Here is a 26,745-nt window from a genome sequence, read left to right on the forward strand (position 1 = left end):
ACCGGAAGCAGCATCAGCAGCGGCCACTCCAGCGTGCACACATCCACGCATGGCAACACCGGAAGCAGCAGTAGTGGCTTTTAAAGTGGAGCAAAAATGTTAGCTCCTAGCGTTGGAAATTGAGTGGCTAGCGGCGGAAATTCCTCAGACTATTGGTAAACTGGTGCATACAACAGCAAATGAAGAACTTTACTTAAAGATATCTGGAGGAGAGGTAAATGCCGTGGGTAGAAGTTGCTCCCCATCTTTCAAGCGCGTGCGTATTCTCTATGGACAGCTTTGCGTGGTCCTAGCTTTCATACTATGCTTTTCCTTCTACGTCTGCATGCGACACACTGCCGACGAGTGCAGTGCAGTGGGTGTTGCAAAAGTCACTGAGAATGTCACCTAAGCAGTCTTGTACCTGTTTTTCGTTTATATGGCCAGACATCCAGACTAGCGTAGATCAGCGATGCTGCAGTCGACGGCCGTGTGTGAAATTGAACCTGTGGTACTGCTTGTAGTGACATGTAGAACCAGGTCTAGCATTCTATAGTCGTTTCTCGAATGACTCCTCATAGTACATGTTCCACTCAAAAGTCAATAAATTATCATTTTTGCCACTCAGCTCGCTTCCTTTTATGGGAGTGAGTTGTGTCATCGATAACCATCTATTTGACACGTCTCGCCAGAGGTACAGGCACAAACTTGCAGACTGTTATTGGAGGTATGGAAATGTGTCGTCCACTGAGCGGCGCTCATTTCACTGTCGTGTATCCCTCTCAGCAACTGCGTGAATGCGAGTTCCTATCTAGAGCGCGCTGCCATGACAATCACCCAGTCCGACGTTACACCTATCATTACGAGTAGTCTTGACACGCTATATCGAGGAGTTGCTGATCCAGACCTTTTTCTCCTCCCAAGTTGTTGGTCCAGACCTTTCTGGTTTATTGGGAATGTTTCAAGTTTACACGCTCACTTCTTTTTTGTTTTGTTTCCTCTTCCCCTGTCATTTTAGAAATTGTCGCTAACGGCTTAACTATCAACATGTAATGAGAAATGTTGTACACTGTTCTCTTTGACTTTAAGCTGTGGGGTTCCAAGTAACAAAACACTATTACAGGTAGTAGGTAACACGAGTACATGTACATTAAGCAGAGTGTGCAACTCAGGATGTTACCTTTGGCAGCATAATCCGAGCAGTACGTCATTTCTGACGGCATGGTAAGCCACCTGCCTGGCGAAAAGTTACGCAACCGGTTGCGATGGTGGATGTCATTTTGTTTGAGCAGATTTCGTTTTTTTTAAAAGTACAGACAGCCTGGTGAATTTACTTGTCAGCGAATGTGCACAAGTTCAGTCATCGTGTACTCAGTCACCACAAAGCCGTAAAACAAGACGTCTAAAATCATTCAAACTTGTCCAATTTCCGGGCTGTGAAATACAAAATTTGAGCTGTAGGCAAATCGTGCATTGGTTGACCTCATCATGGTTCTGTAGTGCGCTAACTGCGCTATTTCAGATCTGATGTGTACAGTCGCACACACTGGTTTTGCACTGTTGCTAATATTTCGGGCTCGGTGTTCTTCCTCAAGCAACTCTACTCTATTCCAGCACGCTAGGATACCTTCACAGCCGCACTGCCGCTTTCAGGGGGTACTCGCGATTCTCTCTCCGTCATTCACGCTTTGGATGGGTTCGGTTTTCAGACTAGATCCGGAGACAATGCCTCCAACGGGTAATGTGGAGAGTACATAATGGTCTAGCCTGTCTGTTCTTCGGAACATCGTACTTGTGTCCACCGTTCTTCGGTACGCAGCAGCACCGTATCCCTCTTTAAACGAGAAACCACGAACCTCGAGAACAGAATACTGCATGATAGAGGTGGTTGCAGACGCAACTGTGGTGGTGAAACTGGAGCATCTCTGCCCTCTAACCTCGACTCTCCTCTACTGAATAAGGAGCTCGCGAAGTTCCCCCTCAATAGATCCAGTTTTCTTTGGGAGTTATCATAACAAACTCAAAAAGAACGAAATTGGACAGCAAAACGGTTGTATTTGCCTAAAGTGGATGGTAATTATTAGCCAGACCACCAGAGTGGAGGGGAAACCCCAAGACCACGGCTAGGGCATATGGCGGGAGGTAAAACCAGACAAAAGCATGCTGCATACATTCTTGGAGCTAAAAAGAACAAACAAGTGGCAGAGAACAAACGGAAATGAGAAAAAAAGTTTATTATACCAGATACTGCATTGAAACAGGTGTGCATTTCAATGTCTGCGTGGCTAAGTTCACGTGACGAACACCTCGCGACCAAGCTCCATCGTCCCATCTGACGTTATCTGCAGAACACAATTGACAAGCAGGGTACAGAAGCTGGTTACTCTCCATGCAAGTCCATACTGTACAATCCCCTAGTTTCCGTTTAACTTTAATTTCCGTATTTTAGCTAGGCACCTGAATTAGAATTCCACCTATAGGGTGTTTTGGTGGTATGATCTAGAACAGGATCAAACAGTTGGTGCACATGGAGTAGCCTCATGCAGACCAAACTGTACCGTAGTCCAGAAACAGAGCACATTTTTGTGCATTCTTCAAAATGTTAACGAGTCAACATGGTCACTTTGTTGAGGTTCTCATTTTTTTACGACTGTATACGAAATGCATGATAGTGAATGCAAAACGTAAAACATGGTCACTTTGTACGGTACAACGAGTGCATGCAAAGTCCCACCCAAAGGCGTTTGCACATGATCATTAACAAGAACACACATCGCTTGGGTGGATGGTGCACGGCCGGCGAAATTGAATTGCATTTGCCCGGTGGGGGGGGGGGGGGGGCAAGTAATAGCAGGGTTGGCAAGAGCCATTAGCCCACTGATGCATTCAATGGAGAAATGGAGAGCCGCCGGCCACCGTTTATTGGGGTTTACTTTATAAAAGTAAGCATGTGAGGATAAATATGGGAGTGGGAAGGTGGGAACGAGAAACAAATAAACTGACAACCAGTCACCACCATGAACAATTCTTGAGAAGAGATTGTCAGCAAGGGAGCAAGAAAAATGGGTCGCCATTTTTGCGTCATGGTAACCGGACCTCAGTATGGTTGGTGACGTCATGGGCACATTGTGTGCGCTGGGATAAATGTGAGTGGCAACACTGACAGTTGTGCGGCACCATGCCTGCGCGAGGACACAGGGCAGCAGAGACAGTTGTGCGGCGCGGTGCGCCCGCAAGGACATGGGGCGGCAGAGGTAGGTGTGCGGCCCCACACGCCTGCGAGGACAAAGGGCCGCGGAGACAGCTGTGCGGCACCATACGCATGCAGGGGCAGTAAAGCGGGATTCACAGAAGCTTTTTTGCGATGCGACACGCGATGCGACGCGATCTGCGATGGATGCGTGCGATGCGAACTCGCGAAATACCATTCACAGAAGAAGTCAGCGATGCGACAAAGTTTTGCTGATTTGGGTACGTCACCATGATATTCGCGCGGTTTGACACAACTTGTAAAAATTTATAGGCAACTCTTGCACCTTTGTACAACTTTGCTGTAGAAAAGGTCAAAATCGTACACCAAATCGCTTGTCGCATCGCATCGCATCGCAAAAGTTGAGCCAAGCTCAACTTCTGCCATGGCCCAGTTGCGGCAGTTGCGTGGGCCGCGACATGGCTGCGATTTGGGGTTTTCCCGGTTTCGCGCCTGTCGCATCGCGTGTCGCATCACAAAAAAGCTTCTGTGAATCCCGCTTTATGCGGCACCATGTGCATTCGAGGACATGGGGCAGCACGTATCCGCGGCGGTGAGCTGCAATGATGCTAGCTGTTAATGAGCATAAACGCTGCGCTTTAATGCGACATTTTGGGACCAAAATCGGTGTTCCCGCCAGGTTTCCCTTTGGAAAAGCGAAACTGCTCAGTCGACTAGTCAGCTCCGGCTTCCAGGCCGGTGCAAGCTGAACATGTTCTGGCCCACCCAGAGCAGGTGCAGTTCTAACCGAACGCGCCGTTCTGGTGAATCCTGTTCTAGGTTGTACAAGTCGAACGCGCTGTTCTGGTGAAACCTGTTCTAGGTTGTACCAATCGAACGCGCTGTTCTGGTGAATCCTCTTCTAGGTTGTACCAACCGAACGCTATGTGCAGGTGAAACTCTGCACACAAGTTGAGCAAGTGCTTTTAATTATGGTTACCAGTGGCTGTGGGGTGTGGCACATCAGTGTTAAAATCTCCAAGCACAATAAGTCTACAGTCGCTGCAGGTTACGGCATCAAGATGCTGGCTATACAGGTCCCAAAAATTAACAGCAGTATTGGGTGAACGGTACACACTGCACAAAAACAATTCGTGGCCTTTGGCGTAGCGCTAATATGAACACAGACAAACAGACACTCTTCTCTTGAGCCAATCACTGGTACTCTGAGTGAGTGGCAGAATGGACGTAAATGCAAATTCCACCACCATGTAAATCTCGGTTTCTGCGGTACAGCTTATAGCCTGGGATATGCACGCTGGATGTGGGTATACTGCTATCAAGATGAATTTCGTTTAATAATAGATAATATGTGAATTTTATGAGCATACAAGAGGCGATGGATGTGGTGTACATTATGACATCATGCAGTTGTTGACTGGGACCACAACTCTGTACACTATGATACAGTAGTAACTTTACAATGACATCATGCAGTTGTTGACTGGGACCACAACTCTGTACACTGTAACAGTATGATAAAGTAGTAACTTTACAATGACATCATGCAGTTGTTGACTGGGACCACAACTCCGCTACACTATGATACAGTAGTAACTGTGCAATGACATCATGCAGTTGTTGACTGGGACTTACTGTGGCTTTGAGCAGATAATCGAAACCTCTCGTCTTGGGACATTGAAGAACGTCCCAGGCCTGGGAGTCGGGAGGCGAATAATGTTCACGTGAGAATCAAGGGTAGAAAATGGAGTGTACCAGAACGCGATTTTAAGCCTTGTGGATTGTTTGTCCAGCATCCTAAAGGCCATAGCGTGAATGCAACGATAATTTGCGTTATACAATTCAAACGGAACCAAATCATAGTTCAGTTGCCGGCACTTTGAAGCGGCTTCCGGATACGTGAAAGTGCCGAAGTCTAGTCCAATCAAGTGCGAAGTAATCCCCGTCGAAGTTCTGCAGGTTGTGTGTTCGGCTGAAGGTAAGAAAAAGAGAGACAAACAAAATCTGGTCTGGCTGAATTCTCAATGCGGAGTTTCGGTAGAGCTCTTCTTTGTAGGCAGTGACTGCCTCATAGAAAAACCCTGTTTCTGAAGCTTTGCTGCACACAAAAGCCTGTCTTGAGTACATTTAGTTTGTTGATGATCAACAGCTGGCAGTATGTATGGTCCTGATTAGCTTAAAAGAAAACACCACGTAAACCCGTCTTGGTGCATTTTGCATACATAAACTGTCCCTGACACTCGGTGCGTCAACTATCTATGCATGTATCATACTCGGCAGGTTTCGAGTTTTTTAAAAGTTGACAACTCGTGTGTGTTTAGGACTGTTTTGATGTACCATATTTCGTTGTTGCCTGCATTTGCGTGCGTATTAGCACCCCAGTTCTCATTGACCCCCGCTCGTTCCTCATCCTTCATTCCATTTGGCCTAAGCGAAGACTAGTCAAGCTTGCTTGTCGATGTCAACACAAAAAGGCTGCTCCCGCTTGCTGCTGCTGCTGCTGCTGCTGCTGCTGCTGATGATGAAACTGTCAGTAACTATTGTTAGGTACCACCTCCCGTACATTTTCTAGCTGGCCTGCATGCACTTACGTACGCACCTTTTGTCTCCTTTTGCTCCGTTGGCCTGGGTAGCTACTTGCGCGCCCATATTTGCCATAGCTACCCAGGCCCTTTATCTTGCCGTTTAGACTTGATCTCCCTCTCTCTTTTTCCTCACTCTTCAATGTAGTCGTTTCGTTCGTCTTGGTCTCTTGTCTCGTCGTCTACTAGTATAATAAATGTCGTTCCCACTAACTTGTTCCCGTTGTAATGTCTGGATACGTTGTCAGTCGTCCTGTTTCGAACTCAACATTGGCGCCCGATTATTGATCGACCCACGACCCCGAGATCATCCCATGCCCAGCCGTCCTCAACCACCATTCGTCTCGTCTATGTCAACCTCGTCTCGTCCATTGTCAGTCTCGTCTCTCCTAGGCCAACCTCGTCTCGTCTCTATCAACCTCGTCTCTCCTACGCCAACCTCGTCTCGTCTATATCAACCTCGTGTCGTTCAAGCCATGCAGGTCAGCTACCTTTCTCTCTTTCTTTTTTTTGTATGCGTTCCTTCTTCGTCAAATTTATTTTCGTGAAATTTTTGTTAGTGTGTGTGCGCGCGGGTGTCCTTCATTAATATTAGGGGTCCGATCATGGTGAGCCACGCTCTCTTATTTATGTCGTATATTAAAGTGTAACTAGGCTCTATTAGCCGTGCAAAATACTACTCATCAGAATACAATTCAAGTCCCTCGTCGAACTCCAATAGTTATTTTTTGTGCCATGTTTTGAAGGGGCGTTTGGGCCCGTTGTTATTGGCCTTGTACACACTATAGTATGAGTAGTACAGGAACGTTGACGGTTGTAATGATCTGTAGTGCATTTTTTTTAGTACATACTTTTGTGAGGCCCGAGCGTTGTGTGTGTGTGTGTGTTTTTCTCCTTCAGTCGTTTTTTTAAATCTTTTTCTCTCTTTATTTTTCTCTCCGCGAGGACGCGGGATTTTTTCATGGAGGGGTGGTATGTTAGGTACCACCTCCCGTACATTTTCTAGCTGGCCTGCATGCACTTGCGTACGCACCTTTTGTCTCCTTTTGCTCCGTTGGCCTGGGTAGCTACTTGCGCGCCCATATTTGCCATAGCTACCCAGGCCCTTTATCTTGCCGTTTAGACTTGATCTCCCTCTCTCTTTTTCCTCACTCTTCAATGTAGTCGTTTCTTTCGTCTTGGTCTCTTGTCTACTAGTATAATAAATGTCGTTCCCACTAACTTGTTCCCGTTGTAATGTCTGGATACGTTGTCAGTCGTCCTGTTTCGAACTCAACACTACCAACAAAAAGCGTGCAAGCCACATCTCTCAACAAGAAGTCGATCAATGAGTAGACTCAGTATGGCTGACCACAAGTTTTGACTTGCATAATGTTGAACGCCTGTGTACCCGGAGGCAGATATAGGTTGAAATACAGCTATGAATGGAACGATGGCTGCAAACATCTCCACGCAACATGCAATTTGTTCGAAATGATTGTCGGTATATCAGAGTATCCAGAGTCGATCATCTGTTCCAATCATCAGTAGAATTGACAGAACCAAGCGTAGCCATTGAAAGAACAGAGGTTTTCAAGCGGTCAACTTGTACTAACAGAGGACACGGGTTGCGGAAAAAATGGTGCGTGGTGATGTCTGCAGCCTTTGTTCTATTCATAGGATAGTATGAATTCATTTCTTCGTGATGGTGTAGTATTGCACTCCTGTTAGGGAACTTGTAAGGAAGGCTCTCGTTTCATAAATAAAATACATTTCACGATTCGCGTGAGACTCGGCTGGAAGCCGAGTTTTCCGCATCTGCCGTGGGAACGCTACCACCCTCTAGGATCAAAGGTTTAATCTGGTGATGTCGCCTATGATCAGAACAACGTCTCGAGTGTCACCCTAATGTTAGCCAACTGTAGTATTCCAACGACAGTTAAGTTGGGTGGCACGTCGAAGAGGTAGGTTGCCAGCCGCACATTCTATTGGGGTAATCGAGCAGATTGTCCCCATCAGTATCTTCTTAGCCAGCATGCAGGTTTATCTCGTTATTGTTGTCTGATGGTCGTCTAGCGTGGGGCAATACAATCATCACCTGCCACTTCTTGTCTGAGGTTGGCCCAACTCAGGGCTAGCGCTAGTGCAGCAAAACAGCTCTGCTGCTCGAGGGAGCACCATGGACTCCGGGCTCGGACACGATAATCACTGTTCCCGCCGAGATATATAATTGTTTTATAAGAACTCAGATGGTGAGCCAAGGAAATTGTTTTAGTAACATGGAAATTGTGGGTACACCTTATGCGCTCGAGTCCGCCTACTAAACCAGATTTTGGAATGAAGCTTGTGCTTGGCTCGATGGCGCTCGCCTTCCACTCTTTGGAATTAGCACTTGCATCGATGAACCCTGCACAGTTGGAAGGCCGTTGGTTAGCGCTATCGAGCAGTGCTCAAGCTGACGTCCATTCCGTGGAATGTCTCAGTGCTCCCTGTCAGTTTTGTGATACATTGTGCGCGTCTGATGGTCAAAATCTGGTTTAGTTGGTGGACTCGATCACATAACTTGTGCCCACAATTTTCCATGTCACACAATTTGTTTATAGTAGAGGAAAGGAGCAATTACGCTATAATGTCCACTAACTGCACGAATTGCATGACAATGTAATTTTGTGATGATAACATTGCACAAAACTAGCCGGCAGTACAGACGGTCGTTTTTTTGACGATTTGTGCTTGGATGACAGCTACACCATAGCTCAGTGGCTAGAGCGTCGTTCAACAGCGAACAGCGCCCATCATAAGGCAAGGTCTGTGGCGGGGCGACTTCCGGACCTAATTTCTCGTTTTGCAGGATTTCTTTTCAAATATTTCTCTTTGAGTGAAGCGAATTCAAGTTCACAATGCATGTTTTTCATGAAGACAAAAACGGTAACCCTGAAAGTTGTGTCATTCAAATAATAATTATTTCCTAAAATTTTTAGGAAATAATAAAACAGTTCGTCTGTAATGGTCCTGAAATACTAGTATCCCTAAATACCATAAGTGACATCAGATCTTTTCTAAATTATTGCTAAAATTCAACGCAAGTGTTAGCCATTCTACAAGCTATCTGGGAAGCGCAGTGTTCGAAATGCTAACAATTTCCAATCGGGAGAAGTCGGCGCACGAAACCCTCTCCTGTTCACACTCAAAATGTACAGTCAACTTGGCTTATAACGACACTCGGCGGGGCATCAACAAGGTGTCGTTATTCGCAAAGTGTCGTTATCTTATTTTATGTATTACAGTTGGATGGGACTTTGCTCTGGGCATGGAAATTCTGTCGTTTTTCGCGAATTGTCGTTATATCCCTAGTCGTTATTAGCGAAGTTGACTGTAGCCGTTTTGTACGCTTGCATTCCCGTCTACACCCGTCTAGGGTATGAAAAGTTGAACACGCATGTGGTGATTTACGGCTCACCCCAGCCGTCCAGACAGGCCCTTACGTCCAGGACCGTCAGCGTTGCATCGAATGCGAACTAGGCTTAAACGCGAGCAAGGCCGCGCGGACAGTGTAATATGGGCTTTTTCAATGATGGACACTGAGAATGGAGAGTTAACGTTGTCAGACTTCACTTTTGCCTTTCTAGCTTCTATTCTTCCCTATAATTTTCCTTTCCCCTTTGCTCCATTGCTCCGCCCTTCTTTCTTGTCTCTGGCCACATGCGTAATAGTTTCAAAAAAAGCACGCACCCCCCCCCCCCCCTCCCCCCACGCACCCACATACAAAAGCCCCCTACAGAATATGTGCAAGCAATTACACTCCCCCCCCCCCTCCACACGCACACCATTTGACGGCCATCGCCAGAGGCGATGATAGCGGCGCTAGAGCAGAAGCCATAGCAACCTGTGCTGGGATTGCACCATTCAACAATGGCGTCTAGCCTCATTCCATCATCCATATGCTCCTGTAGTAGCTCACACTGTACCCCATCGTAACACCATCCCTCTGCAATGTTTTGGTTTCCTTACTTGCTGGACTGATTTCATATTATGATTCTGGACTGATTTGAATCGCAATTATCTTCCTTATTTGCCATAGGCTATCGCGGAAACGAGAGAGCTTGGAAGCTCAGGGCCCTACGCTATGCTTTTATGCCTTGATGACCTAGACAAAAATAGCATAGGGATGTTAAAAATTCTTTAAAAAATTCCTTTTTTTTTAAAGACATAACCTGGGATTCAAAACCGCATTATCGCGCCCTGCATGCACCCCCCGATACACTTCGCATACATACTAATTCTTCCAAGTTGCTTCACATTATGATCTTGCATTTGAAAGCCCTATTTGAATATGCATTGTGGCCAGCCGTCTTTGATGGTACGGTACGGCAGGAATAGGTACGGGACAGGTACGATCGAGGGTAATACGACACCGTCTCCCGTACCGTACCATCAAACACAGCTGGCCACATACAGCTTAGTCATGGCCCAAATTTGCTCGGCCTACATCGATATTTTGCCGCACAATTTTGCCACAAAAATTTCCATATTCTGCTTGGCATTTCCTTTCTCCGTCGATATTTTGCTTTGGTTTTGCTCGAGATGAAATGAGTTTTAGGGAAAATTCAACGATAATTGCCGCTGATGACGACGATATGTTTGATTGAGCTCCTGCTGCTGCTCAACTTTCCACTGAAATGTAGCCATGAGTCTGTTTTCTACAACGTTTGTGCTTGTTTTCAACCTTGGTGACTGATTGTTTTGAGGGAGTCCCTAAAAAGCCTTGGATTTTTCGAAAAGCCCACCAAAACTCGATATTTTGCTCAAAACTTGCCGGAAACTTGCGCATCCGATATTTTGCTCAAAGAATTGCTAGCAAATTTGGGCTATGACTAATACAGCTGCCCGCAATATTCAAATATGGCTTTCAAACGCAAGATCATAATGTGAAGCAACTTGGAAGAATGGGTATGAATGCGAAGTGTATGGGGGAATGCATGTAAAGCGATAGTGCGGGTTCGAATCCCAGGATATGCCTAAAAAAAATAGGAGAATTGAAAAATGTATAACATCCCTATGATTTTTTGCCGTCAGATACGGGATAGCGCCAGGCGTGACACAAACAAACAAACACACAAACAAATACCAAACGAGAGAGCTTGGAAGCTCAGGGCCCTACGCTATGCTTTTATGCTTTTTTGCCTAGCTCATCGTACATGTTATAAGAACTGATGGAATTGTCTTTTTCCGTTGATTGGCCACATCACTGTATTGCAAAAACGTTTCAATCGGTTTGAATATTATGAGTTAGGCAAAAGTATTTGCAGAATTTATTGCGGATTGTTATTTCTCTAATAATCATCTACTTTTGTTTTGCTCCTTCTTTAATTTTTATCTCCTTATATTGTAAATCAACAAATTTTGGCCGATGAGAAATAGAAACCTCTCGATTAGAGAGGTTAAGATGCACGTTATTTCCGACGTGACGCGCAGTTTCACGTCAAATTTTGAAATCGATCGGTATTTTTGCTCTCACATGCATCCATTGCTCAATCATGCATCATTTGCCTATATGACAAACGTTGGCCTGCGATTTACTTTGGCCGGTTGGTACCAAGCGACGAAATTAGCGAAATTAAATCGCCAGCGAACATTAGTTGATTTTAATACAGGAATCGGATTTTCTGGCCTTTTTGTAGTAATACATGTACATAATCATTGACCTGTTGAGCCAATGACGACGCCGAATGCATGTTTGCCTGTGGAGCACATTACATAACTTTACAGTCTCCTAAAATGCGTATCCTGTCCGACGGCAAAAGAGGCTGCAGATTTAGTTTTTCTGCGCGTCGACGGGATGTCTGCGACGCGAAAGTTCAGCTCGCTTTATTTGGCTCGCACGTCGAAAAAATAAACGCGAGTGACCTGCTGCTCACGTCGAAATTTGGACATTACATAACTTTACAGTCTCCTAAATAAATACGTATCCTGTTCGACGGCAAAAGAGGCTGCAGATTTAGTTTTTCTGCGCGTCGACGGGATGTCTGTCCTGACGTTTACTGGGACCAGCGCTGACTCTGCCGATCACGGGCGTTCTGGACTCAACGGGATGTCTGTCCTGACATTGCCTGGTACCGCCGGACTCTACCGATCACGGGCGTTCTGGAGTCGAAGGGATCTCTCTTCCGACGTTTCCTGTGACCGGCACTGAATCGCTCGTTCACGCTTATTTTGGAGACGACGGGATCTCTCTTCCAAAGTATGTTTATGCTGACGCATCCTATCACCTAATTGGCGTCTATTCTAATTTAATTTCCTCCTCGTCTCCCTATTTCTTTCCAAATCCCCCTCTACATCAGGGAGTCGTATGCATAATACGACGAATATTGGTACGGTACGGGACAGATACAGGAGCCCGCAAATATTGTGGAGAGCTGTTATGTACAATCCTGTAGAGCCTTTGTAGTCACAGATACGGGACAGATACGGAATAGCTCCAGGCGTGACACAGGTGTGACCGGCACTGAATCGCTCGTTCACGCTTATTTTGGAGACGATGGGATCTCTCTTCCAAAGTATGTTTATGCTGACGCATCCTATCACCTAATTGGCGTCTATTCTAATTTAATTTCGGGACAGATACGGAATAGCTCCAGGCGTGACACAAACAAACAAACAAATAAACAAACAAACAAACACACACACAAATACCAAATTAAAGCCGTGTGGACCCTGGCTAGCGCCAGATGTTACTGAAGTAACGTCTTCTGCATAGCTACGGGAATAAAGAATAAGAATACAACGTTCAATACTTTTTACACATATCCTAATTGGCTGGTGGTGATTTTTGCGTAGATAGATGCGTAGACAATACTATTTTGTAATATTTTCTGCCTCCGTCCTAGTTTCAAATAATACAAGTAATAATAATAACAGCTTACAAGGCTGAAGAATTGACAGTCACTATTCAGCCTGGTCTACACCACACAGCTACGAAGTGGCCTTTTCTGGCCAGTGAATCCCTACTTACACACAAACATACACGCACACACGCACACGAGCACGCGCACATACACACGCGCGCACATACACACACGCACACACACACCTATACTGCACTTACTTAAGCACACTTTCAAAGTTCCCAAACCGACACATGTTTGATAGGTGGCACAATCAGTGTCAAAGTGACATCTGCGGTAGAAACCTGTAGATTCACACAGAAAGGTCAACAACAGAAAATTTGCACTAACGCTCAACAGCCACTCTCTCATAATTTTATAATTTATTTATTTATTACAGCATCTCATGGCACAGTGAGAACACCGGCCAATACAAAGATAGATATACGAAGAGAGATATACAAAGAGAGATATACAAAGAGAGATATACAAAGAGAGATATACAAAGATAGATATACAAACAGAGATATACAAAGAGAGATATACAAAGAGAGATATACAAAGAGAGATATGCAAAGAGAGATATGCAAAGAGAGATATTGGTGGCTATTAGCCTATTAGACTATGTTTGATCAACAATAACGTGGGACCAAAATTCTTTCTGCAGGTAGCGCCCTGGACGTAGCTGCAGTCAGTGTCTTAGGGCGTGTTCACCTTGTTTGATCTGAGAACAGAGCAAGCAGTCAGTTCCATCATGCAGTACACAGACCAGGTACTGTGACCTTGGCGATGGAAATCATGGCGCCTGAGTTCATTCTTTTTGGACGTCACAGTTGAAGGAAAAAAAGTTCGAATCTAAAAACAAAAAAAGTGGGCGACCTCAGGGCATGGTGTAGGCTGAGCATGCTTCATACACTGGACATCCGGTGCATGCAAGTCAGTCAAACGTGCATCTTACGAGTGATTCTTTTCTGGCTCTCAACCAGACGAACGAGCACGTAGGTACAAATTTTTTAACTCTACATTAAAAAGGCAGAGGGGATAAAGCTCATGTACTGCACTTCCCATGAAGATCACGAGGACTTTCTGGGCAGTTAAACGTCACGCGCCATGTCATTCACCTTGCTATTCTTGCTCGGTTTGAAAGATTATGAAAACCCTTTACCAGCCGATGTGAATTCGGCGCATTTGACAAACTCAAGGTGGGGAACTTCAAAATGATAGTAACTCTGTCAAACCTCGCCCTATTTCAACGACTCAAATATGCGGGTCGAAGATAAAAACTCTCCGCTGTCCATTGAAACAACCCGCAACGAGCTACAACCAGCGGATTCTGAGGCATTTCGCTGATCGGATCAATTCTACTTTGCACAGGCTCAACAGTGCAACCTGCCTAAAACGACCGCTTGATGAACCTTCAGACTTAAGCTGTGTTCACAACTGGCGCGTGGACGCGGTACGCTTGCGGTTGATGCGTGCCCAAATGCGCGCTCAGCCTTTCACAAGAAACAGCAATCTGAGTTGTATTTAGCGCGTGCGACACCTTCGAGTACTGATTTTTTGACCCCGCCAGTGAAAGTCACTGGCATGTACGCTGGTACGCGCCTGATACGCGCTGAAACTTCCAACATGTTGGAATTTCCATTTCGGCGCGTTTCCGTACGCATGGCGCCCGGCAAAAATACGCACAAACGCGTGGTTTTACGCGTACGCGCGCCAGTTGTGAACACAGCTTTAGGGCGCGCTCACACTGCGACCATGAGCACGCTTCCATGTGTCAGGAAAACGCATGAACGTGGCAGTCGTGCTCACACTAGGCCTCGTACACGCGTAGACGTGAAGTTGTCACACAAACTTTACGAATTTCAGTTCGTATCCAAAAGAGTTCGTGCGTTTCCTAATAAAGTTGTGGCCCATTTTGGATGTAATTTTTCGCATGTTGCATGTTGGAGGAAGTGCCTCGCGCTCGTGGCTCGTATTCTTGAAGTCGACGAAAATAATTCCTACAATCAGGTAGGTTTGGACTCTTGAGGGACTGCCGCTGACATCCAAGCGCTTTCTCTTTCCTGACCTCGTTGTCAGAGCAAGTGCCAGTGCAGTGGAAATTCCGGTAGTGGTTTCTTTCGTCTGTTGCCGAGATGAGAACTGTATTTTCCGATGATATGTAACTGAAATGTCTTGAGGTATGGCATTCCATCATCGCAGAAAAGTAGAGAAAGATGATTTCCGAAACCGAAAAGCCAGACCAAGCTGCCATCGTATTGAACGGGTACACTGTAGAAATTGGTCACTGACCCGATCACAACGAAGCAACTACAAAAACAAAAACAAAATCGTAATCGTCCAAAAAGGGCAAAGAATGCACGCACGCATCGCCATATTATGGCGGTGCGTGCGTGCAGGACCACAACTACAAAATTTAAAAATGTGCAAATGTCGAGGATCACGTCGACAACCGCCGAGTTTCATGAATCAACACACCGGAATTTGAGAAATTGAACATACTTCAGGCCAGATTGTACACAAATACGCTTCACGTCTACGATCATGTTGCCGCCATGTCGTGGCACCCCCCTCCGGAGGTCGCGGTCACGATTTGAAACGTGGCCGCGACGTTTTGGTCAAGTTCATGCCGTTGCCATGCAACTTGGCCGCATGGCCGCATGGACGCTGGTTTTGGTCGCAGTGTGAGCGCGCCCTTAGTCACTGTCTCTTAATCCATAGTAATTTGACTGGAAATAGCATCCCTTTGTCCTGGTTTCAGTGGTCTTCTAGGAGAGGTGGTCGCCTTATCCCAGTGGGCGCCTTGACACGTTTTTCTGTATACTCTACGAACACCTAGTGCTAGTTTTGTGTGGCAGTTTGTGCGCCAACTAGTCCCTCAAAAATCCATCACGAAGTTTTTGTTAACGGAGGAAGTACAGTCCTTATCGCCGAGAAGGTTGGCGGCTATAGTAACAATAATAATTATACCGGCTATAGTGATCAATGGTACCCATGCATCAATTTCCCACCGTTAGGTTTTGCTGGGCAAGTCCACTACAACCGTACACACTGTCATACCAGCTCTGCATAAAAGATCATGAACTTTGTGAGGTCATACTCATAAATGTACTATAACGGGTTGTACCTGCCAAGTATGGGGTAACTTGCCCTGCCAAGTATGAGGTGACTTGCCCCGCAAAAAGGTGACAGCCATCTTAGATGCATACCACCCATTTCTGAAATTCATTTTTATTTGCCATAACTAATTACATGTGCACACAGGTTATCGCATATCGTAATAATCGTCTATAGTAATAATATCGCCTATTGTGATCAAATTCATACTTCAAAATACGTTTTTTACATTATTTTCGCATCTGTTGTAGTGATTTTCTGAGTATTTTATTCATAATTATGGTGGATAAATACGCACCTGGCAATATGGCGGTAAATACACGCCGGACAGTAGTTATACAACAGGAGGAAAGGAGACAAATGGCTGTAATTTTTTATTAAATGGCTGTGAATACAGTCTAATGTAAATAATACTTCCAAATGGCTGTAAATGGCAAATGGCTGTATATAGCTGTAAATACAGTCGTAGTGATTGATGCACATGTAAAGGCAAGTGGTGTCAGATGAGAACTGCGTGGTAGTTCACCGCGAAGAACTAATTTGTCCAATGTTGTTCAGTGAGTTCTGCTTGTACAAGTATTAGTTGCCAAATATGCCTCCATCGTGAGGAAATGCTGATGTTGTGTGTCAGGAGCTGTAGCCAGCTGTGTAGTGCATATGTGCGCTGCGCGCTGAGTCGTTTTACACCCCACTCGCATACATTGCGTGCAGTACCGGCCATTGGAATAATCCTTATACAGTAAACCCTGGCTTAAGCGACCACTTCGCGCTGCAAGCAAATGAGGTCGTTAAAGGGAGGTGGTCTTTAGAACCACGTCCGACTGTGTCTGTGTAGAACTGTCGGTGCGTGAAAAAACGACCGTTAATTTAAGAGCAGGTGGTCGCTAAACACAGAGGTCACTTACACCAGCTTTTACTGTACAATGAAGTGATAGAAAGCTCAAAATCAAACACCAACGCTATAGCCGCGCTACTGACTGCACACCCTTGTCGTGCATGTCACTGCTGGCGGGCAAATTCTATTACTATAAAAGCCATTATTCTAACGAGGCGCATATATAACGATTTCCCAAAATTGACTGGTTTACGTGTACCAAAGGTAACGATTCTCACTTATTCTCAACGCTCAATAGGACAGTATATGTATCGATTTCTGTTTAACGATTTCTATTTTAACGGCAGATTTCTCCTCGTTAACTCGTTAGAGTTAGCACTTCGTTATATATATATATATAATTATGGCTTTTACAGTAGATGACTTACTTGTACAGAAGACAGTGGATGTAGATTCTGGAACAAGATCATAGACCAACTCGTGTGTTTGGTGGGTAGAAATTTGGCCACGCCGGTTGATTAGTTCAAACCGACCTGAATCCGGGCCGTACCCAAGCCAGAATTTATTTTGACCCAACTGATCTATTTCGTTAAGAAGTGCATCGTCGTTTTCAGGATTTGGCAGCGACATGCCCAGGCCCTCGCACGTCTTCTTGGCTTGACTGTTGAACAGGGCAGTGGATATGTGCAAGCGATAGAGACCATTTCCATTTGCTGGCGTTTTGTACGTACCTAGACACAAACACAACGAATGTAGTATAATAATATAAATTGAATACACACACGACAAGACATGAACATGATACGCACACACACACACACACACACACACACACACACACACACACACACACACACACACAGACGCACGCACGTACCCCCCCCCCCCCACACACACACGAATGTTGGCCTTATTTTTGGAAACTGTGGGCGAGCAGAAACTTGAAAGTTTGACCAGGCCCGGATCTCGGCACCAGAGATCATCGGTATATCTACATGATGATTGTACAACCATGTAGCTTCAATGCCAGATTCTTCAAACATGTGGGAAAACGTATACATTTAGCTCAACTGTAATCATGTTACCATTATGATGCTGGCATGGCCTGCTTCAGATAGCCACAATCAGCCGGGAAAGGCTGTGATACAAGAGGCATACCACACTGCTGTAAAATTGAATATGAAACACGCGTAAAGCTTCATAGTCTGCAGGGTTTTACGAGAGCGTGCACGTGATGGGAAGGCAACACTTACGGACACACTTGTTCGTTGTTCCTGCCTTCAGGGCTGGAAAGCAGTAGTAGCCGGTTGGGCAGTCATCATCCTTCCAACACACCTCTGTAATGGAGTGCATGCGTATATGGCAATTCATGCAGGAAAGAGAAGACAAATCAGAGAGGACATGTGTGTTTCAGCCAGCCGGTTAACTGCATAGTGATACTTCCAGTGGTCAAATATCGACGTGCAGGTAAGTCTGTCCCTTTCAAGAGACAAACGGCGGATAGCAGTTCTTAATTTAAAACTTCACTGAAAATTGCGCGGGGGAACGGATTTTATTCCATCTCTGCCAACTTTTGGAAACCTGAGATCGAGACAATGAAATACTTATGAAAACGTACAGAAATATTGTAGCTATGAGGCATGCAACTAATGTACTTTTGGGTGCCTATTACCACCCTCGACATCAAGACGGTCCTGGCCAAATTGGGACAGGTGACAGGTATGTTATTCTTCAGCATTATCTGCGGTGGTATAACAAATCGGTTGCGTTCTTTTTGCTCGAAGAGAATATCATTAATGTATGGCAGTCTATTGTAGTTATGTATACGCCCGTCGCAAGAGAAGCACGCAAATCTGCAAATGCACTGGATGCGCACCCACAGATTTTCTCTTATAACAACGATAGCGAACAAGTTCTGAATGAGACAGATCAAGACTTGCGCCAGATAACTGTCTAATCCACACAACTGGCGAAGCCATGTGAATCGACCACCAATGCACACATGGTCTACACCACACAGAGTACATCGGCATAAAACGGCCAAGACAGTTACCTATGCACACCCTACACTTGCTGGGGTAACCAGTATAGACAGCACGCTGCTTTGATAGAAGCAGACACTAGATGCACTGGTACATTGAAGTGAAATTGGAGTTACTTTACCAACCAGCCTCGGCTGCGGAGTACTGGGAACCGAGGGCCATCAGACATACCAACAACCTCAGCCATGTATATACACACACCAACACCTGCATATACAGTTAACCCTGGATTAAGCAACCACCCCGCGGTGCAAGCAAAAGAAGTCGTTAAAGGGAGGTGGTCTTTAGAATCAGGTCCCACTCTGTCTGTGTAGAACTGTCGGTGCATGAAAAAAACGGTCGTTAAGAGCAGGTGGTCGCTAAACACAGAGGTGGCTTTCACCAGGTTTTACTGTGTTTATATCCTTGAACCTTTCTGCTATATCCGGGCTATGCGGACCCCATGGGGGTTGAGCAGGATTGCAACAGTAGGGGCCGGTGATGACGGGATAGGTCTTGTGGTCTACTGAAACACCGACCTCAAACGATGCAGAAGGAGCTACGGGCCGTGTTGGCTGCCCTTGGCCGAGCTGCACTTGTGACGCTTCATGCCTCCGTGGGATAGCACACACTGGTTGGATCGGGCACAGTGGATGCTGCAGCATTCGCAGGGCATACCTTACGCAACTGGCGACTCCAGTGTTTCAGAAGATGCTTCTGCTGATGATGTTGGTGGCGAGCACTAGCGTTGGGCAAACCCAAACTTGCTCCAGAACCTTCTGTCACACTGGTCGCAGTGACAGCTTTCTGGCTGGTGGTTTACTTGTAGAGTACACGTGGCTGCACACTTGTGTCTCTTTCTGTCACTTATGTGGCTGAATGAGCAGTGAGAAGTTGGACACACAAGAGGTGATGGTCAAGGTCTGTTTTGCTTGTTTGGCAAACAGCTGGAAGCATTGCGCCGTTTTGAGCGAGAAGAAGTGGCTACTTGATGACAGTCCTTCCAAAGCAGATGTTGGGGAAACCAAGAACACACACACACACACACACACACACATGTGCTCTCACACACACACACTCACACACACACACACACACACATGTGCTCACACACACACACACACACACACACACACACACACATGTGCTCACACACACACACACACACACACACCCATGCGCTTACCTTCACAGATCTTGAACTTCCCAACCGAGACGCATGCTTTTTGTCCAGTACAATCATTGTTAGAAAGACATCTCCGGTACGAACCTGTAGTTTTGTGGAGGAACAATCGACAACAGAAGGCAGAACCTATTCCCATTCACAAATTTATCATGGGCTCTCCATCTGAGTCCATTTTTGCACACAAATTTTGATCTTTGGAGTTTAAAAAATCTGATTTAAACCAAACACGGCTCAAACCCGATTTTAGTTTTGTGGTAAGTGGGTTTTGATCGTGCGTGTGCGTTCTATTAGCAGTGCAAAATCCGGCCAAAACACCTCACAAAATATCTAGCTTACAGATGAATGTCGGATGGGGAGTTGAACACTCCATTCCTTATCACATGCATAACTCAGAGTAAAAAATATAAAAAAGTAAATTATCGTGTCCGTTCCCGAAGGGAACTCACGACGGCCGCTAACACCCCATAAACCCTAGTGTACTCCGAGTACACACGAAATATCTGGGACTAAGGGTTGGCTCACATATCGCCGGTACGCGCCGGGAGTCACGGGGAGTCCGTGCCAAAATCCGTATGGGCTGTACGGATTTTTTCGAGGCGTGCTCCATACGATTTTCTGGCTTTCATACAAACCATTTTTCGTATGGAGATTTTGCGTCATCGGGTGCAGAAAGATTTTTCGCGCACAAATTTGGTACGAGAAACATCGATTTCCAGCGGGAAGTTTTGATTTCGGTACAGATTTTCAAAATATAAAGGCATAGCGCGGGAATGTGACGTGTTTGCGATCGTAACCTAGGCAATGACGGCGAACACATAAGTTCTGTACTCCGGAACATTTCACTGCTCGAAAACGACGTATAAAAAATCCGTAGCGCCTCTACGGATTTTAGCACGAAAAATCGTACTCCGGAACCTCTCTTAGGGCCGGGTTCCACTGCGGCTCCGCTGCCCCGCTGCTCGTCTTTCGCGGCTTGAAACGTCATCATTACCATAGTGACCGCGGCTCGAGCTGGAGCAGCGAGTCCGCGGCTCAACGCGAGCTTTTGCTACGATTTTTGACCAAAAACTGCGAGCCGCGGTCGGGGCTCGACCTGTTTCCCGTACTTTGCATTGTTTTGTACGCCAGAATTTTAAAATTCAACTTTTAATTCGTTGTGCAGGCCAGAACACAAGGATTTGTTTGATTTCGCGCGCGCGCGCGCGCGCGCGCGCAGGCAGGTAAAACGTCATCAAAAAGTGTGGACCACGACCGCGGTACCGCGAATGGCGAGTGACAGTGGAACCGCGCTGCTCCGCTGCAGCCAAGTGCCGCGGAGCAGCGGAGCCGCAGTGGAACCCGGCCCTTATGTGAACCAGTGCAGTCGTAACAAAATCATACGGTAAAATATCGCAAGAGACCGCCGGCAAAGTTGGACAGTGCCCAACTCTTGCGATCTGCCCCTCCGCCGATCCCGTACAATTTTGACTAAAAGTGGTTTGCGAACCGTTCGCGCCGGTCATCGCCAGTGCCGGGAGCCAGACTTTGTCAAAATTACAAACCAAGACTTATCCTAAATTTTCCTAAATTGAAGCTAAAGATGAGGTCTGTTCGCCATTCTTGTGGTCGATTCAAGGTGGCAAATTAAGTCAGCATACCAACCCGTCCTTCTCGGATGATCTGCTTGACTGTTGTATAACTTGGCATGGAGAACGTGTTTGAAGCTGCTGAATGGGAAAGTATTGCGTGTCGGCGGCACATACATTGCCTCAGACTGTTTTACCATATCACCCGCCAATACCGGGAAACCCTCAATAATTTCAACATAGTTCTATCCAAGAGTGCACAACGTCCTCACTTTTACCTCCTGCCCACTCACACTGGTCCCTGTTTCCGCTCCACTCTACTACATTCCATGGTCACCACGTGGAACTCCCTGCCTACCGAGATTAAGATATCTGAAACCCGTGGTGTATTGAGCCGGCACGTTTTAAGTCCAATTCCCACAGGTATAGATGCCATCTTCCAGGTTCTCACTTCCTGATTACCCCCTTCTTTACCAGTACCCTTTTCGCTTACTTCTACTCAGACCTCTTAATTAGGGTGCGTTCTTATATTCTCTAGCTTCTAGAAGAAGAGGAAAAGAGAAGTCGAAGAAACTGGGATTACTCAAGAACGGGTCTCGAAGAATTCGGAGATATTTTGCACATGTCAAGCAAAATGAAGCGCCAAAGGGGCCGCGATCTTGAGTGATGAATGTAGTAATGCACGTGTGCGTATGCGAAAAGGGAAATGCGTACACTAATGATGAACACGTGCCTTTTAGTCGTAGTTCGCATGCGCTGATCCCAAACCGCGGGAATCTCCAAGTTTCAACCACCTCTGGAGCTTGGAGAGCTTGGAGAGCTTTGGAGAGCCTCCTAAAAGTCGGAGAGGATATAAGAACAGCTCTCGAACTTTTCGGAGAGTCTCCAACTAAGAACGCACCCTTAATTAACCTCTTCAAATTAATCTTTTTTATCTTTATATTTTCTTCCTTTTAAAAATTGCACCCCATTGTACACGTGCTGTACACGTATAATATTTATTCTCGGAGACCCGCCCCCCCCCCCTTGTTTTAGGCTTCGGCCTTTGGGGAATCCCTCAAATAATAATATGAGACAAATACAATTGAACTAAATAAATAATACGAAGGATACATAGACAAGTTCGTGTGACTTCATCAACGTTTGCACGCATAATTTCGGCACCACCGCTTACTAGACTGCAATAAAATGTGTAGAAGTAGTTTCATGATCTCCAGTAAAAGGTACTAGTAGCACCGAATGGCCATCATCGAAATACCTTGAACTACTGAAGAAACGAAGAATTCAAGCTTCAATTGGCAAACCTGTCGTAGAATTTGGGCACATTCTGTACTACTTTGTAGTAGATTTGGTACTCTAACCGTATGCGCAACGGATCGGAAGCTGGCTCACCGCCGATGTCTTGCGATGTCTTGCGGCGCTGATTTTCCTTATGTGAACCAAACCATAACCTCCCTGTTAGCTGTTAGCTCGTTGGTAGTGTGTACTGGAGCTGCCTACCACCTGATGTACACCCGATCACAATTCCTTCTGCATTTAGGAACGCAATTACTCAATATTTTAAACTCTATTGCCCTCTCCTAAGATCGTCATCAACAACAATAACAACAACAAAAACGACGACGACAACAACAACAACAACTTTGAGTGTGAGGCTGCGCTACAAAGAAGCGTCGATGCCGCAGCAGAATGGCTAGAGCGCTGGCACCTGCTAGTCAATAAAACGAAAACCGTCATCCTCCCGTTCTACCATGCTAACCGACCCCCACCACGACTACCCGAAATAAAACTTGGGCAAACCCTACTAGAAACAGTAACACAACTTCGTCACCTCGGCATCATCTTTCAGCACGACCTAAGGTGGTCAGCCCACCTTGACTTTGTGCTGAAGAAAGCCGTAAAATCTTTTAATATTCTCTTTAGGCTCAAATCAACTCTACACACTAAATCACTCTCTCTCTCATTTACAAAACATATATCCTGCCTATAATTGAATATGCATGCATTGCTGTCACCCCGCTCTCAATCGCAGCCCTTGACCGTCTTGAGCGAATCCAGCGAAAGGTGGCCAGAATCTGCCTCCGTCTCCCCCTCTACACTCCTCTGAATCATTCAACACTGCTCCATCGGCTCAAATGGCCGACAATGTTCTCTCGCCGCAAAGTGAAGCTCACCCTTCTTGCTCACTCCATAAAATACCAATATGCCCCACAACACATACGCTTGCTCAACACCCCCGCTCAAGTTACGGCCCAGTACAGCCTTCGACACGCACGCACTTGGCACCTCCCACCCTCCAGAACCGATCGCTGTAAAGACCGCTGTAAAGACTCTCCACTGTACAAGTCCCTAGAATACTACAATGCCCTCCCTGCTAGCATTCGTGACGTCTCCTCCCGACCTGCTTTCAAACAAGAAATCTGCTCCCTGCTGATTAACTCAATCTGCTCCTGCAGCGCTCACCCACTCCCATACTTGTAAAGTTCAAAGTGATGTAAATCACTTTCCAACTGTTTAACCCACAATCTCACCTTCTCATAAATGTATCTCTTATTGGCGATGGTGCCATCGTGAGAATAAAGAATTCAAATTCAAATTCAAAAAACAACAACAACAACAACAACAACAACAACAACAACAACAACAACAACAACAACAACAACAACAACAACAACAGGTGTCTGATAGCGACAGGTGAAGGTGAAATTCCATGAAATACATGTGAAACCTTTCAAAGCGACCACTAGGATAAGGCGACCACCTGTCCCAGAAGACCACTGCAGCCAGGACCAAGGGATGCTATTTCCAGTCAAATGGCACTGGATAAGGAGACCACCTGGTTACAGAGGTCACACTTTAAAAGTCCATTGAACAGTCGTCTTAGACAAGTTCCACTGTGATGTGTTTGACACACTGACCTGTACAGATAAAGTGAACGATGTCACCTAAAAGTGGTTCAGAGTCTTCCACAACCACATCTTTGTAAAAGGTAAGCCGTTGGATAAATATAAATTCTCCATTTGAGTTCATTCCCAGCCAAGCGCTATTAAATATCAACAGTTGGTCTTGCAACTTGAAGCTCTTGAGAATTGCTCGGTCCTGTACGGTGGGTAAGCCCATTCCCAAACTTCTGCAGGTTGCTTTTGCTTGGTAGGGAGTTTTATTGGTCGTCAACAACCGATAGAAAGACTTGCCATCTCCTGGAGTGTCATATGTGCCTGGGAAGAAAGTTGATAAGCAACAGGAACACACAGATGCATACCTCAAGTGTCCATACAGTTATTGAGGGCTGCTCAGCTTCCACACACAATCACATGCACGCACGCGCATGCACGCGCGCGCACACACACATACACACATGCACGCACTAATGCACACACATGCATGCACGCACACCCACAAATCCTTGGAGAGCCGAATGCAGACTCCCACGAAGAGCCCACAAACTTGCCATCAAGGGTTCAGTCACCTCTGTTTTGTGATTAGCAAAGTTATTTGGAGAAGACAAGTAGTCAGCTGGTTATGGGTATTGCACTAGCTGTAAATCAACTAATTTTCAACGTTCGGTCCCAACTGGCCAAAGTCTGCCATAGGGGCGAATGATGCAAAATTCAGCCATGACTGCACGTGAAAGCAGCAACTACCGATTCGTTTCTTTTTTGAAAAATTCCAAATTGGCCAAAGTTTAATTACGGCCAAAATTTTCAATACAGAAATCGGTTTCTCAATGGCCAAAATGTGTTGAAAATGTGTTGATTAACAACAGTGCAAGATTACCACCTGCAGCTGCTCCCCAGGCCCCAACCCTGGTTTGTGGGGGCGATTTATAACCCCAACCACAGTGTAACACTCAGAGTACATTTCTACGCTATCAAGAGTGTGCAACTTCTGACACACTTTCTGCGGGGTCCGCTGACGGTGGAAAATGAAAACGCACGTCGCATAATGTGGCCCAGAATCTGCGAAAACCAGGCTTAGGGTGAAATTTCACAAAATGACTTTTTCCCATTTTCAGGTTCTACTGGGCATGGGAGGTCAGGAGACAAAATATTACAGGTGTGGGTCGACTCATAGTGGTATTAAAAGTATCTCAAACACACCAGGGTATTGTGTTAAAAAATCCAAAAAAACACAAAATTGTTATCACAGGAAAGAAATGAAGAGAGATCCACCAGAGTGAAGGAAGAGACATGGATGATTTTTGTTTAGGTGACATGACAAGGCAGGCATGGGGGGGCAGGCTTGTTGTGGCCCCTTGGTGCTCCAGGCTGTAGTGGCCATGCACAGTTCTGCATGAATTTTGTTTGCTCCTCATTCAGCACATTCTGGGGCTGCATACATGTACTGGCATGCTCTGGCGCTACACACCACAAGGAAACCCGACTCCAGTTGAGATGGCACCTTTTGAAGGGTGAATCTAGTACAACTATTCAAAAACAAGCAAGAACACAGCCTTTCAAACTGTTCCACTGTTCGTAGTATGCGCATAGTGATAGTGTGCTGGCGTGCTGTAGTGTCTGCTTGGTGCTGACCAGCAAGTGAAATCTCGGCACGCCGTACAATCCCTTGCAGCTAGCTGCCCAGCGAGGAAAGTCTCGAGTGGAGGCCTCTTGTGACAATATGACAATGTGTGTAGTGTGACGATACAATGTGTGTGTAGACAAACATTACGATTATGTATTTGTTGTGGTGACATCTGTCATCAGTGTGTCATGCCTCTTACCTCATTGTAGCTTCATCCGTAGTCCGCTTCCATTGTCCTTGTTCTATATTCTATTCTATTTCTTCTAGTGCTAGTCGTTTCACTTCTCATCTTTCCTTGAAGTAGTATATTTGAATTGTAATTGTTTTCCTGCAACGATCGCTCGTTGTGTTATTTATTTGTGTCTTGACTTCATTATTTATTTCGCCAGCGCCTGCAAGGCTGTATGCGCATGCTAGATTCTGTGTTCACGCGTGAGTAATGATGTCATCGCTATGCCTTTGCTTGCTGCGCGTAGTCTTGTTGTTTTCTTTGCTTCGTTCGAGTTGCTGTTGCTCGACTTCGTTTTCTGATCTATTTTCTGCATTCAATGGTGGCCGTGATGGCTGTCGCTGCAATAGCAGCTTCAGCCACGACGGGCCTCTATCGGTTGCTCTGCCGCCATGTTGGACGCCATGTTTTAGACGTGTCTTTTCCTGGCCAAAGTGCTGGTGATTTTTGTGTTCTTGTTGTTCTTTTCTAGTTCTCTCTCCTTTTCCTACTTGCATTTTTCGTGATTCATACATTTCCACCAAGAGGCTGCCGTTCACGCGTCTATAGTTTTGAAATGGACTGTAACCACAGTGTAACACTCAGAGTACATTTCTACGCTATCAAGAGTGCGCAACTTCTGACACACTT

At 45.8% G+C, this 26,745-nt stretch overlaps 1 protein-coding gene and 1 long non-coding RNA gene across 2 annotated transcripts in view; one reads left to right on the forward strand and one right to left on the reverse strand.

The window, feature by feature from the left end:
- The window catches only part of LOC135810954 (uncharacterized), a 5,564-nt gene extending 4,438 nt beyond the window's left edge, over nt 1-1,126 (forward strand). Inside the window, exon 3 of the long non-coding RNA XR_010552474.1 lies at nt 1-1,126. This exon is cut by the window's left edge and continues 52 nt beyond it. This is a non-coding gene — a long non-coding RNA (uncharacterized LOC135810954).
- Nucleotides 1,127-1,983: 857 nt separating this feature from the next.
- Nucleotides 1,984-26,745, reverse strand: part of LOC135810955 (uncharacterized) — a 38,976-nt gene continuing 14,214 nt past the window's right edge. The window contains exons 5-11 of the mRNA XM_065324330.1: nt 24,281-24,580; nt 19,798-19,881; nt 17,844-17,927; nt 17,019-17,321; nt 12,857-12,940; nt 4,826-5,162; nt 1,984-2,321 (exon numbers count right to left, since the gene is read on the reverse strand). Of these exons, the coding sequence (XP_065180402.1) occupies nt 2,318-2,321; nt 4,826-5,162; nt 12,857-12,940; nt 17,019-17,321; nt 17,844-17,927; nt 19,798-19,881; nt 24,281-24,580 (1,196 nt within the window). The 3' untranslated portion in view covers nt 1,984-2,317. The remainder of the gene's footprint in view (nt 2,322-4,825; nt 5,163-12,856; nt 12,941-17,018; nt 17,322-17,843; nt 17,928-19,797; nt 19,882-24,280; nt 24,581-26,745) is intronic.

Source organism: Sycon ciliatum, chromosome 2 (assembly GCF_964019385.1).
Source record: "Sycon ciliatum chromosome 2, ocSycCili1.1, whole genome shotgun sequence".
Lineage (NCBI taxonomy): Eukaryota > Metazoa > Porifera > Calcarea > Leucosolenida > Sycettidae > Sycon > Sycon ciliatum.